The sequence below is a fragment of the Pongo abelii genome, chromosome 6, assembly GCF_028885655.2.
Source record: "Pongo abelii isolate AG06213 chromosome 6, NHGRI_mPonAbe1-v2.0_pri, whole genome shotgun sequence".
Classification (NCBI taxonomy): Eukaryota; Metazoa; Chordata; class Mammalia; order Primates; family Hominidae; genus Pongo; species Pongo abelii.
In genome coordinates, this window is record NC_071991.2 from 104,515,160 (window position 1) to 104,528,729 (window position 13,570).

At 38.4% G+C, this 13,570-nt stretch overlaps 1 protein-coding gene across 2 annotated transcripts in view; it reads right to left on the bottom strand.

Annotated features, from left to right (window-relative positions):
- Positions 1–13,570, bottom strand: part of COG5 (component of oligomeric golgi complex 5) — a 377,278-nt gene that overhangs the window by 331,126 nt on the left and 32,582 nt on the right. For both annotated transcript variants that reach the window (XM_024250412.3, XM_054560623.2), the window contains exon 6: positions 9,442–9,562. In XM_024250412.3, coding sequence (XP_024106180.1) covers positions 9,442–9,562 — 121 coding nt within the window. The remainder of the gene's footprint in view (positions 1–9,441; positions 9,563–13,570) is intronic.

Sequence of the window (13,570 nt, forward strand, 5' to 3'; positions counted from 1 at the left end):
CTCACCACAACCTCCGCCTCCCAGGTTCAAGTGATTCTCCTGCCTCAACCTCCTGAGTAGCTGGGATTACAGGCACACACCACCACGCCTGGCTAATTTTTCTATTTTTCAGTAGAGAAGGGGTTTCACTATGTTGGTCAGGCTGGTCTCGAACTCCTGACCTCAAGATCCGCCCACCTCGGCGTCCCAAAGTGCTGGGATTACAGGCATGAGTCACCGCGTCTGGCCTCAGCATTCTTAAAGAGAAGAATTTTCAACCCAGAATTTCATATCCAGCCAAACTAAGCTTCATGAACAAAGCAGAAATAAGAAAGGAAATCCTTTCTAGACAAGCAAATGCTAAGGGATTTCATCACCACCAGGCCTGCTTTGCAAGAGCTACTGAAGGAAGCACTAAATATGGAAAGGAAAAACCAGTACCAGCCACTGCAAAAGCATGCCAAAATGAAAACACCAATGACACTATGAAGAAACTGCATCAACTAGTGTGCAAAATAATGAGTTAGCATCATGATGACAGGATCAAATTCACACATAACAATTTTAACCTTAAATGTAAATGGGCTAAATGTCCCAATTAAAAAGGTACAGACTGGCAAATTGAATAAAGAGTCAAGATCCATTGATGGGCTATATTCAGGAGACCCATCTCACGTGCAAAGATACACATAGGCTCAAAATAAGAGGATAGATGAAAATTTACCAAGAAAATGGGAAACAAAAAAAAGCAGGGGTTACAATCCTAGTCTCTGATAAAAGAGACTTTAAACGAACAAAGATCAAAAAAGACAAAGAAGGGCATTATATAATGGTAAACGGATCAATTCAACAAGAAAAGCTAACTATCCTAAATATATATACATACAAGAGAGGAGCACCAAGATTCATAAAACAAGTTCTTAGAGACCTACAAAGAGACTCAGACTCCCACACAGTAATAGCGGGAGAATTTAACACCCCACTGTCAACATTAGACAGATCAACGGGACAGAAAATTAACGAGGATATTCAGGACTTGAACTCACTCTGGATCAAGTGGACCTAACAGACATCTACAGAACTCTCCACTCCAAATCAACAGAATATACATCTTCTCAGTGCCACAAGGCAATTATTCTAAAATCAACCACATAATTGGAAATAAACACTCCTCAGCAAATGCAAAAGAATGGAAATCATAACAAACAGTCCACAATGCAATCAAATTAGAACTCGGGATTAAGAAACTCACTCAAAACCAAACAACTACATGGAAATTGAACAACCGCTCCTAAATGACTCCTGGGTAAATGACAAAATTAAAGGAAGAAATCAAGAAGTTCTTTGAAACCAATTAGAACAAAGAGACAACATACCAGAATCTCTGGGACACATTTAAAGCAGTGTTTAGAGGGAAATTTATAGCACTAAATGCCCACAGGAGAAAGTGGGAAAGATCTAAAATTGACATCTTAACATCACAATTAAAAGAACTAGAGAAGCAAAAGCAAACAAACCCAAAAGCTAGCAGAAGACAAGAAATGACTAAGATCAGAGCAGAACTGAAGGAGACACAGACACGAAAAATCCTTCAAAAAATTAATGAATCCAGGAGCTGGTTTTTTGAAAAAATTAACAAAATAGAGCATTAGCTAGAATAATAAAGAAGAAAAGAGAGAAGAATCAAGTAGACACAATAAAAAATGATAAAGGGGATATCACCACTGACCCCAAAGAAATACAAACTACCACCAAGAGAATACTATAAAAACCTCTACGCAAATAAACTAGAAAATCTAGAAGAAATGGAAAAATACTTGGACACATACACACTCCCAAGACTAAGCCAGGAAGAAGTCAAATCTCTGAATAGACTAATAACAAGTCCCGAAATTGAGGCACTAATTAATAGCCTATCAGCCAAAAAAGCCCAGGACCAGACGGATTCACAGCCGAATTCTACCAGAGGTACAAAGAGGAGCTGGTACCACTCCTTCTGATGCTATTCCAAACAACTGAAAAGGAGGGACTCCTCCCTAACTCATTTTATGAGGTCAGCATCATCCTGATAGCCAAAACCTGGCAGACACAACAAAAAAAGAAAACTTCAGGCCAATATCCCTGATGAACATCGATGTGAAAATCCTCAATAAAATACTGGCAAACCGAATCCAGCAGCACATTAAAAAGCTTATCCACCACGATCAACTCGGCTTCATCCACGGGATGCAGGGCTGGTTCAACATATACAAATCAATAAACATAATCCATCATATAAACGGAACCAATGACAAAAAACATAAGATTACCTCAACAGACACAGAAAAGGGCTCTGATAAAATTCAACATACCTCCATATTAAAAACTCTCAATAAACTAGGTACTGATGGAACATATCTCAAAATAATGAGAGCTATTTATGACAAACCCATAGCCAATATCATACTAAATGGGCAAAAGCTGGAAGCATTCCCTTCGAAAACTGGCACAAGACAAGGATGCCCTCTCTCACCTCTCCTATTCAACATAGTATTGGAAGTTCTGGCCAGGGCAAGCAGGCAACAGAAAGAAATAAACGGTATTCAAATAGGAAGAGGGGAAGTCAAATTGTCTGTTTGCAGATGACATAACTGTATATTTAGAAAACCCTATCGTCTCAGCCCAAAAACTCCTTAAACTGATAAGCAACTTCAGTGAAGTCTCAGGATACAAAATCAATGTGCAAAAATCACAAGCATTCCTATACACCAACAACAGACAAGCAGAGAACCCAATCATGAATGAACTCCCACTCACAAGTGCTACAAAGAGAATAAAATATCTAGGAATACAGCTACTAAGGGAAGTGAAGAACCTCTTCAAGGAGAACTACAAACCACGGCTCAAGGCAATAAGAGAAGACACAAACTAATGAGAAAACATTCCATGCTCATGGATAGGGAGAATCAATACTGTGAAAATGGCCATACTACCCAAAGTAATTTATAGATTCAATGCTATTCCTATCAAACTACCATTGACATTCTTCACAGAGTTAGAAAAAACTACGTTAAATTTCATATGGAACCAAAAAAGAGCTCATATAGCCAAGACAATCCTAAGCAAAAGGAACAAAACTGGAGGCATCATGCGATCTGACTTCAAACTATACTACAAGGCTACAGTAACCAAAACAGCATGGTCCTGGTACCAAAAGAGATATGTAACTAATGAAATAGAACAGAGACCTCAGAAATAACACTACAGATGTACAACCAGCTGATCTTCAACAAATTGGACAAAAACAAGCAATGGGGAAAGGATTCCCTATTTAATAAATGGTGCTGGGAAAACTGGCTAGCCATATGCAGAAAACTGAAACTGGACCCCTTCCTTATACCTTATTCAAAAATTAACTCAAGATAGATTAAAGACTTAAATGTAAAACCCAAAACTATAAAAACACTAAACGAAAACATAGACAATACCATTCAGGGCATGGGCATGGGCAAAGATTTCATGATGAAAATGCCAAAAGCAATTGCAACAAAAACAAAAATTGATAAATGGTATCTAATTAAACTAAAGAGCTTCTGCACAGCAAAAGAAACTATCATCAGACTGAACAGGAAACCTACAGGATGGGAGAAAAATTTTGCAATCTACCCATCTGACAAATGTCTAATATCCAGCATCTACAAGGAACTTACACAAATTTACAAGGACACAAACAAAAAATCACAAAATGGGCAAAGGATATGAATAGACATTTCTCAAAAGACAACATTTATGCAGCCAACAAACATTTAAAAAAGCTCAACATCACTGATCATTACAGAAATGCAAATCAAAACCATAATGAGATACCATCTCACGCCAATCAGAATGGCAATTATTAAAAAGTCAAGAAACAATAGATGCTGGCGAGGCTGTGGAGAAATAGGAATGCTTTTACACTGTTGGTGGGAATGTAAATTAGTTCAACAGTTGTGGAAGAGAGTGTGGCGATTCCTCAAGTGTCTAGAACCAGAAATACCATTTGACCCAGCAATCCCATTACTGGGATATACCCAAAGGAATATAAACCATTCTACTGTAAAGACACATGCACATGTATGTTTACTGCAGCACTATTTACAAAAGCAAAGACATGAAACCAACACAAATGTCCATCAACGATAGACTGGATAAAGAAAATGTGCTACGCACACTGTGCAGCCATAAAAAAGAATGAGATCATGTCCTTGGCAGGGACATGGATAAAGCTGGAAGCCTTCATCCTCAGCAAACTAGCACAGGAATAGAAAACCAAACACTGCATATTCTCACTCATAAATGGGAGTTGAACAATGAGAACACTTGGACACAGAGAGGGGAACAACACACACTAGGGACTGTCAGGGAGCAGGGGGCAGGGGAGAGAGAGCATTAGGACAAATAACTAATGCATGTGAGGCTTAAAACCTAGGCCAGGCGCAGTGGCTCACGCCTGTAATCCCAGCACTTTGGGAGGCCAAGGTGGGCAGATCACCTGAGGTCAGGAGTTCAAGATCAGCCTGACCAACATGGAGAAGCCCTGTCTCTACTAAAAATACAAAATTAGCCAGGCGTGGTGGTGAATGCCTGTAATCCTGGCTACTCAGGAGGCTGAGGCAAGAGAGTCGCTTGAACCCAGGAGGCGGAGGTTGCGGTGAGCAGAGATTGCGCCATTGCACTCCAGCCTGTGCAACAAGAGCGAAACTCCGTCTCAAAAAACAACAACAACAAAAACACCTAGATGACAGGTTGATAGGTGCAGCAAACCACCATGGCGCATGTATAACTATGTAACAAACCTGCATGTTCTGCACATGTATCCCGGAACTTAAAGTAAAATTAAAAATTTAAGAAGAAAATAAAAAAATAAAAATAAAAATAAAAAAATCTTCTGAGTCTCCTACTTCAAGTTCTATAGTTTTAGATTTTACATTTAGGACACGAATTCATTCTGAGTTAATATTTTTATATGAAATGAAGTATGGATACAAGTTCACTGTTTTGCATATTGAGATCCAATTGTTCCTGCACCATCTGCTGAAAAGACTATTTTTTTCTCTACTAAATGTGTCAAAAATCAGTTGTTCATATATATGTGGGTCTATTTCTGGGATCTCTGTTCCATTGATCTTTATGTCTTGATTACTTTAAAGAGTCTTTGTAATAAGTCTTCAAATCAGGTAGGGTTATTCCTCCAACTCTGTTTTCTCTTAAAAGTTATTCTAGCTATTCTAGATCCTCTGAATTTCTATATGAATTTTAAAATCAGCTTGTCAACTTCTAAAAGCCTCCTGGAATTTAAACTGAAATTCTGTTGAATTCATAGATCAAGTTGGGAAGAACGTACATCTTAATAAACAATATTAAGTCCTCCAACTGATGAACAACATTGACTGATTGATTGATTTAGGTCTTCTTTGTTCTCAACAATATTTTGTAGTTTTCAGTGTACAGGTTTTGCACATCTTTTGTTAGACTTATCCTTAAGTCTGTCATATTTTTATGCTGTTATAAGTGGTATTTTTGAATTTCAATTTCCAATTGCTTGTTGCTAACAGAGTATACAGAAATACAATTAATTTTTTCTATATGTATCTAGTATACTGAAACCTTACTCAACTCTTTTATTAATTACAGCTTTTTTTGAAAACTCACGACATACCTATTAGAATGACTAAAATTAAGACAGTGTAACGTGTTGGCAAGGTTGTAGGGGGAAGTAGAACTTTCAACTACTACTGGTAAGAATGTAAACATTGGCTGGGCACGGTGGTTCACACCTGTAATCCCAGCACTTTGGGAGGCCGAGAAGGGTGGATCACCTGAGGTCGGAAGTTCAAGACCAGCCTGGTCAACATGGTGAAACCCCATCTCTACTAAATATACAAAAATTAGACGGGCATGGTGGCGGGCGCCTGTAATCCCAGCTACTCGGGAGGCTGAGGCAGAAGAATTGCTTAAACCCGGGAGGCGGAGGTTGCAGTGAGCCGAGATTGCCCCATTATGCTCTAGCCTGGGCAACAACAGCGAAACTTTGTCTCAAAAAGAAAAAAAAAAAAAAAGAATGTAAACATTACAACAACTTGGAAAAATAACCTTGGCAATTTTTTAAAAAGCTAAACATATACCTACCATATGATCTAGACATTCCAATCCTAGGTATTTATCCAAGAGAAATGAAAGGATATGTTCCTACAAAGACTTGTACATGAATGTTCATAGCAGCTTAATTTATAATATTAAAAAATTAGGAACAACCCAACTGTCCATCAGCATGTAAATGGATAAACCAACTATGATGTATCAATGGAATACTAGTCCGTAATAAAAAGGCAAAGGTAGTAATACACACAACACTGATGAATTTCAAATTTACGTAACATAAAACTCTCCCTTTCAAAGTGTACAATGCAGTGGCTTTTAGTACACTGACAAGGTGGCACAAAAGTCACCACTATCTAATTCCAGAACATTTTCATCACCCTAAAACAAATCTGTATTCACTAGTAGTCACTCCACACCCCAGTCTCATAGAATATACTTAATTTCCAGACAACAATGTATTTCATCTGGGTGTCCCAAATCAAGCCTCAAACCTTTCAAGTTTGAAAGATTGCTTTTAAGTTAATTTCAAGGGTCTATGGTATAAACACTGTTACTCTTCATCATTTTATTCTTTCTAATGCTTTCTAATGAAAAACAACCATACTGATAAAGACACTGACAATTTTAGAGAAGTTCCAATCACAGAAGTGTCATTTAGTGTATATGTGTGTAACTGTAATAGTGACTGCAAAATTATTACTTTTACTCAAATATTAATTCCAAATGTAGCAACTTATTTTTCCTTGGCTTCTCCTTATTATAAATGCCAGGACTGGTCAAGACTGAACTACAGTGGTGAATAAAAAAGACATGATGTCTTTGCAAATATTAAATCACACATCATCTGCAAAGCTTTTAAAAATTAGATTAATACAATCCACTTTGAGATCATTCCACCATGAACTATATTTTCTCAAAAACTTTTTAACAATCCTTATAAAAACTTTAGGTAAAGCCAACAGCACACTGGAAGGATAATGGTTTTATACTCTGCATTATACTAACTCAGAACATTATGATCAATACTTGTGCCTGTTTTTTTGTGGGGTTTTTTTGTTTGTTTGTTTTTTTGACAGAGTCTCGCTGTGTCACCAGGCTGGAGTGCAGCTGCAGGATCTCGGCTCACTGCAACCTCCGCCTCCTGGGTTCAAGTGATTCTCCTACCTTAGCCTCTCGAGTAGCTGCAATTACAGGTGCACACCACCACGCCCAGCTAATTTTTGCATTTTTAGTAGAGACAGGGTTTCACCATGTTGGCCAGGATGGTCTCAATCTCTTGACCTCATGACCTGCCCGCTTCAGCCTCCCAAAGTGCTGGGATTACAGGCGTGAGCCACCGTGCCCAGCTGTGCCTGTTTTTGTTTTTTGTTTTTTTCGAAGACATGACCATTTGTATTACAGAATCTGTCAATCATAGAAGAAATTATAATCATAATCCAATCAAAATGTAGCACTTTTTTAATACTGAAGGAGTGTCAGTGATGACAAACAACCATAATAAGCCTTGGAATAATATGCATCTATGTTTAATGATTCCACAATCCTACAAACTATTGTTGGTGCACAGATATTAAATGTGATAGAGCAAAACAGTGGCTGATACTTGGATTTTTACCCTTCTATGTTTAGATAATACTGTGAAAACAACACACAAGCATTACTCACTGTTTAAACTTTTTTTTTTTTTTTAGTCAAGATCTTCCTCTGTGACCCAGGGTGGAGAGCAGTGGTGCAATAACAGCTCACTGCAGCCTCTAACTTGTGGGCTCAAGTGATCCTCTCATCTCAATTTCCCAAGTAGCTGAGATTGCAGGCACATGCTATGATGCTCAACTTTTGTTTTAATTTTCTTTACTTCTCAATTTTTACTTTTTAGAGCCAAGAGGAGATCTGTTCTGTTCACCTAGGCTGATCTCAAACTCTTTGCCTCAAGCAATTCTGCCTGCCTCCACCTCCCAAGTAACTGGGCCTCCAGGTACCAGCCACCATACCCAGCTTAAAAGTTCAACTTTTTATATGACACTTTCCAAGCCTACTAAATCACAAGTTAGAGATATTCCCAATGATTTTCCTAAGCAAAACCTGTATTTCAGCAGTACACAATTGCAATGCTGTTGAAGCATTATTTGTGAAGGATTTCCTTGATTAACAAAAAATATGGAATAAGCATTACAGCATAGCATGACTATATAATCAAAAAATCAAAGACAGGAAAATTCAGAAAGAACATGTAATGCACATTTCTCTGATACTATTTTGGCATAACTGCTTTCAAAGCACAATAGCAAGAGTAAGCAGACTCTTGATATCTGAAATGGATACAATTAAAGACTTCTGAGCCTACAAAGTACAAATGCCACTACATATATCCACTTCAGAAAAATAAGTGGGTACCCCGTGAAAAGAAGAAAACCACCAAGCCACATTAAAAGTGTTGGGCAGTTCTATGTGCACTCACTAGCTATTCAAAATTTTGCCTGAAAAATTATGAACTGCTGCATCATGGACTTTGCAGCTGGTTAATAGTCAAAACCATGAACATTAAACTCTTGACTGTCAAAGTCCTACAATAAATGTCTGAGAAAAGAATGAACAAAGAAAAAAATTTTTTAAATCTTCTAGGCATAGTATCAGCATGGGATTTATCATCTTAAAAACAGCATTTCTCTAGAATATTTCCTAGAGAAAAGAAAACTTCACATAAAGACCTGTACACCTATTCATAATCACCAAAAACTGGAAACAACACAAATGTCCTTCAATCAGTGAATCAATAAACAAACTGCAGGCTACTCATACAATGGTATTCAATCAAACACAAAGTAACAAACTATTAGTACACCCCAAAACTTGAATAAATCTCAAAGGTATTATTTTGAGTACAAGAAGACAACCTCAAAAGGTCACCTACTTTGTAATTCCATTTATGTGTCATTCTCAAAAAGACAAAACTACAATGATGGAGACAAGATCAGTGGCTGCCAGGATTAGCGGAAGCGGGTAGGCGTCATCGTGAAGGGATAATGAGGGAATCTGGGGGAGTGATGGAATTGTTCTGTATCATGACTGTAATGGTGCTTACATAAATCTGTATATGTATTAAAATTCACAGACCTGTATATGAAAAAGGCCAATTTTACTATATAATTAAAATAAATAGCATTTCAATGAAATCAACTAATTGTACTTATTCTGAGAAGTGCTACAATATTGTATACAGCCAATTATTTAAAAATTTGTTTAACAGTACTTGCTAATGGTGATAACAAAAGTCAACCAATCAAGTGACTTAAAAATATTTAAATCTCTACTAACTTTTTAATAAAAAAAAAAAAAACTTACCAAGTTCATTGAGACTCTGAGCAGCTTTTGTTATCTCTCTACTTCCCCCTTGCAGTTGTCCTTGGAGTCTCTTACTGAGATTCAAGATACGAATAATCCTCCGAAGCAAATCACAGGCAACCTGTGCAAACATCACAATGTTAAGTTAGTTGATCCATGAAGTTTTATTACTACTAATAAATAGTAATAACAAGCACAGTGGGTTGATAGGTGCAGCAAACCACCATGGCACATGTTTACGTATGTAACAAACCTGCACATGTATCCTGGAACTTAAATTAAAAAAAAACACACAGTGGCTCACAGTGTGCTTAATATGTGAATCTACCCATTCTTTCCAGATGCTAAAGATTCACTCACGCTTTTTTTGTTTCCCACCAACCACAAACCTAAATAATCGCAAGTCTTAAAAAGCATCAAATGTCCTAGGGAACACACAGAAGTACTATATTTACATTTTACAATAAACTCCAATTCATCCCAAGTGGAGAGAACTTGGAATTGAGGCACTGTGAGAGCCAAGGATTCTTTCAGTCCTAAACCAGCTTTCTTCTCTAGGCCAGTGGTTCTCAGTCTTGAGACTGAAAATGTTCCAATGCCCAGGCCACAGCCCTGACCAATTAAAATAGCATCTCTATGGGTTAGAACCAAGCATGAGTTATGTTTTCATGTTTTTAATATTCCCAGGTGGTACCAATGTGCAGCCAAAATTGACAATCACGATGCTAGGCTGCTCAGCTTCCTACTACTGCCTCCTGTTATTTTCAGTCCCAGCTTCTCTTTCCTATATCCTGCAGGACTAGTCTTAAAACTTCTCTCAATTTCATTATTTTCCTAATCTTTTTTTTTTTTTTTTTTTTTTTGAGAACAGGGTCTCGCTCAGTTGCCCAAACTGGAGTGCAGTGGCATGATGACACCTCACTGCAACCTCTACCTCCTGGGCTCAAGCGATCCTTCTGCCTCAGCCTCCCAAGTAGCTGGGACTACAGGCGTGTGCCACCATGCCTGGCTAATTGTATTTTTTGTGGAGATGAGGTTTTGCCATGTTGCCCAGGCTGCTCTCAAACTACTGGGCTCAGGTGAGCCTCCCGCCTCAGACTCCCAAAGTGCTAGGATTACAGGTGTGAGCCACCGTGCGTGGTGATTTTTAATCACTAATAAATTATAAAAGAGAAAGTACATAAACAACAAAACAAAACTGTTTCACACACTTCCTATTCCTTTTCCCAGATCTAATACTAGGTCTTTACCTATCAAAAGGCTGAGATAAGAAATAAAGGTTCATGTATTTTAGGACACTTTATTACAGAAGCTGGATTCACAGCAGTTGCATGAGGGAGAGTGTGGTAGAGGGTGACATACTGAATAACCAACATGTAGTGATCTTCAGCCTCAGTAGGGATTACAAAGGAAAGAGAGACATTCCATACTGCTGCATCACAACCATTTTTGAATGGTCCCAAGGCTAACTGAGAAGCAAGGACATCTCCCCTGTTTAAGGAGAAAAATCCTACACGGTGGCAATAAGAATTAAAAGCTCTGAGAAGCCAGGGTCCCTGAACCTCCAGGTATAAACGTTCTTTTATGGGTGAAATAAATACATACACCAGAGCCACACACAGCCACACTCATGCACTCACAAGCAATACACCGTATGTATGCATACACCATACTCAAACATAAAACAAACATATGTTTACAAACACATGTAAGTCAAAGCCAATCAAGTATTAAACATGTTTACCTGACTGCTTTTCAGAGAAACTAGTCTGAAATACTTAAATTAAAAAAAAAAAAAAAAAGGAATGCCAAAGGAGAATTTTTCCCATGGAAATTGACAATTGGGGCATCTTTATCTTTTAATTAAATATTATTCGTTTTCTGAATAGATAATACAAGCACATGATTCAAAATTCAAGAAATAAAAAGAAATAACATTGAAAAGTTACCCTCGTATCTCTGTCCCAACTATGCACTTAACAAAAACAATCACTGTTGTTGCAGGTAGTTAGTCAAGAGTGGGGCAGGAGAGGGCTATTGCCCCACCCACTAGGAACATCACTTGATGATTCGGAAGTTATCACATTGCCTCTCTAAAACTGATAAATTGGCAGCCAGTGCCAGGTAGAGGACATTTCCTGATGGTCCACGCCTGGTGCATTAACGTGTTAATTGAATGCAAATGCCAGGGAGAAGCCACTTTCAGCGCATGTGCTGTAAGACACAAAATGGTGGAATATGACCTTCAGGGGGCACTCCGCCTGAAAAAGGAAGAAAGCCTCAGGCAGGCATGCATAGAAATTCCTAAACACACGGCCTGTGCTCACCTCTTAAAGGTAAAGAGGGCACTGGACATGTGGGCAGCCCACCCTAAGGGAAGAATCTTGGGAAAGGAGCCAGGCTATCAAGTCCTCGGATCAAGGTTAAACACTGCACCTGACCTCAGTGCCCATGTGGGACTCTTCCAAGCGTACTTTCCTTTCTTTCTTTCCTGTTCTAAAGCCTTTTTAAATAAACTTCCACTCCTGCTCTGAAATGTGCCTTGGTCTCTTTTTCTGCCTTATGCCCCTCAGTCGAATTCTTCTTCTGGGGAGGCAAGAATTGAGGCTGCTGCAGACCTGTATGGATTCGACACCAGTAACTTGGATATCTTGCACTGGAAACATTATCAGTACCTTCCCTGTTAGAACTGACATTTTTAGATAAACAATTTGGAACGTAAAATCTCATTCCTCTGAGATTTTAAATACATCGTAAGAAGAAATTAAGCTCTTACTCTAAGATTGTCATCCAGAATTCCCTAATCCTACCCAACAAAGGGTATGCTCTCAAAACATGCAATCTTTATTTCTACTGTTTTTATTTTTAGCAACCATACTTAATCTGTCACCAAATCTTACCAACTATCCTACTGCATAAAACAAGAGTTGCTATTTTACCTCTATTCCTACAAGCATCACCCCAATCCACATCTTTATCACCATTACCTTTACATAGTGGTTTCTTAGCTAGCTTTCAAGTCTCTCATTGAAATCCACCCAGCCAGATTTATCTTCTTAAAAATGCAGTTTTTGGGCCGGGCACAGTGGCTCACGCCTGTAATCCCATCACTTTGGGAGGCCAAGGCGGGCGGATCACCTGAGGTCGGGAGTTCGAGACCAGCCTGACCAACATGGAGAAACCCCGCTTCTACTAAAAATACAAAATTAGCTGGGTGTGGTGGCATATGCCTGTAATCCCAACTACTTGGGAGGCTGAGGCAGAAGAATCGCTTGAACCCGGGAGGCGGAGGTTGCGATGAGCCGAGATTGTGATATTGCACTCCAGCCTGGGCAACAAGAGCAAAACTCCGTCTCAAAAAAAAAACACAGTTTTCAGCACTCCAATCCCCTTTTTAGTAAACTTTAATGGCTCTCTACTTACAGATTATGTTGAATCTTCTGGGAATACCATTTAATAAAATCCTTAGTTAATAAGTCTAAGCTATTATAAGTTGATCTATAAGGCATCAATTCTCACCATTTCCCAATATAGCTGCCTCCCCTCCAATCAATTTCCTTTCCCTCCCTGTTTTTTTATTTTAGACTTTTACTATTAAATATAACACAAACATGGAAAACCACACTCAGAGATACACAGCTAAATGAACTTAGAAGCAACACATAGATCAGGAGACAGGACCATGTGAGCCACCACAGAAGCCCTCATGTACTCCCTCCCAGTGCCATTACCCTTCATGCCAACCAAGAGAAACCACTACTCTTTTACATTAATCACTTCCTTACTTTTATTTTTTTTAATTACTGAAGTACAAATACCTAAGTGCTATGGTTTAATTTTTCCTGTTTTTAATCTGTTCTCTCACCTTCTCTTTTTCATTGCAATTTGTTGAATATATTGGATCATCTGTCCTAAAGTTTCTCACAGACTGGGTTTTGTTGACTGTATTCCCTTGATGCAGTTTAACAAGTTCCTCTATCTTCTATATTACCTGTAAATTAGTAGTTGGATGTGGGCAGCTTCAACAGATTTAAGTTTAGCATTTTTGGCAACATTAAACATTAGAGGGTGGTATATTTTAAGAGACATATGATTTTCTCTCTTTTTGTGTTGAGTATCAGCCACTGAC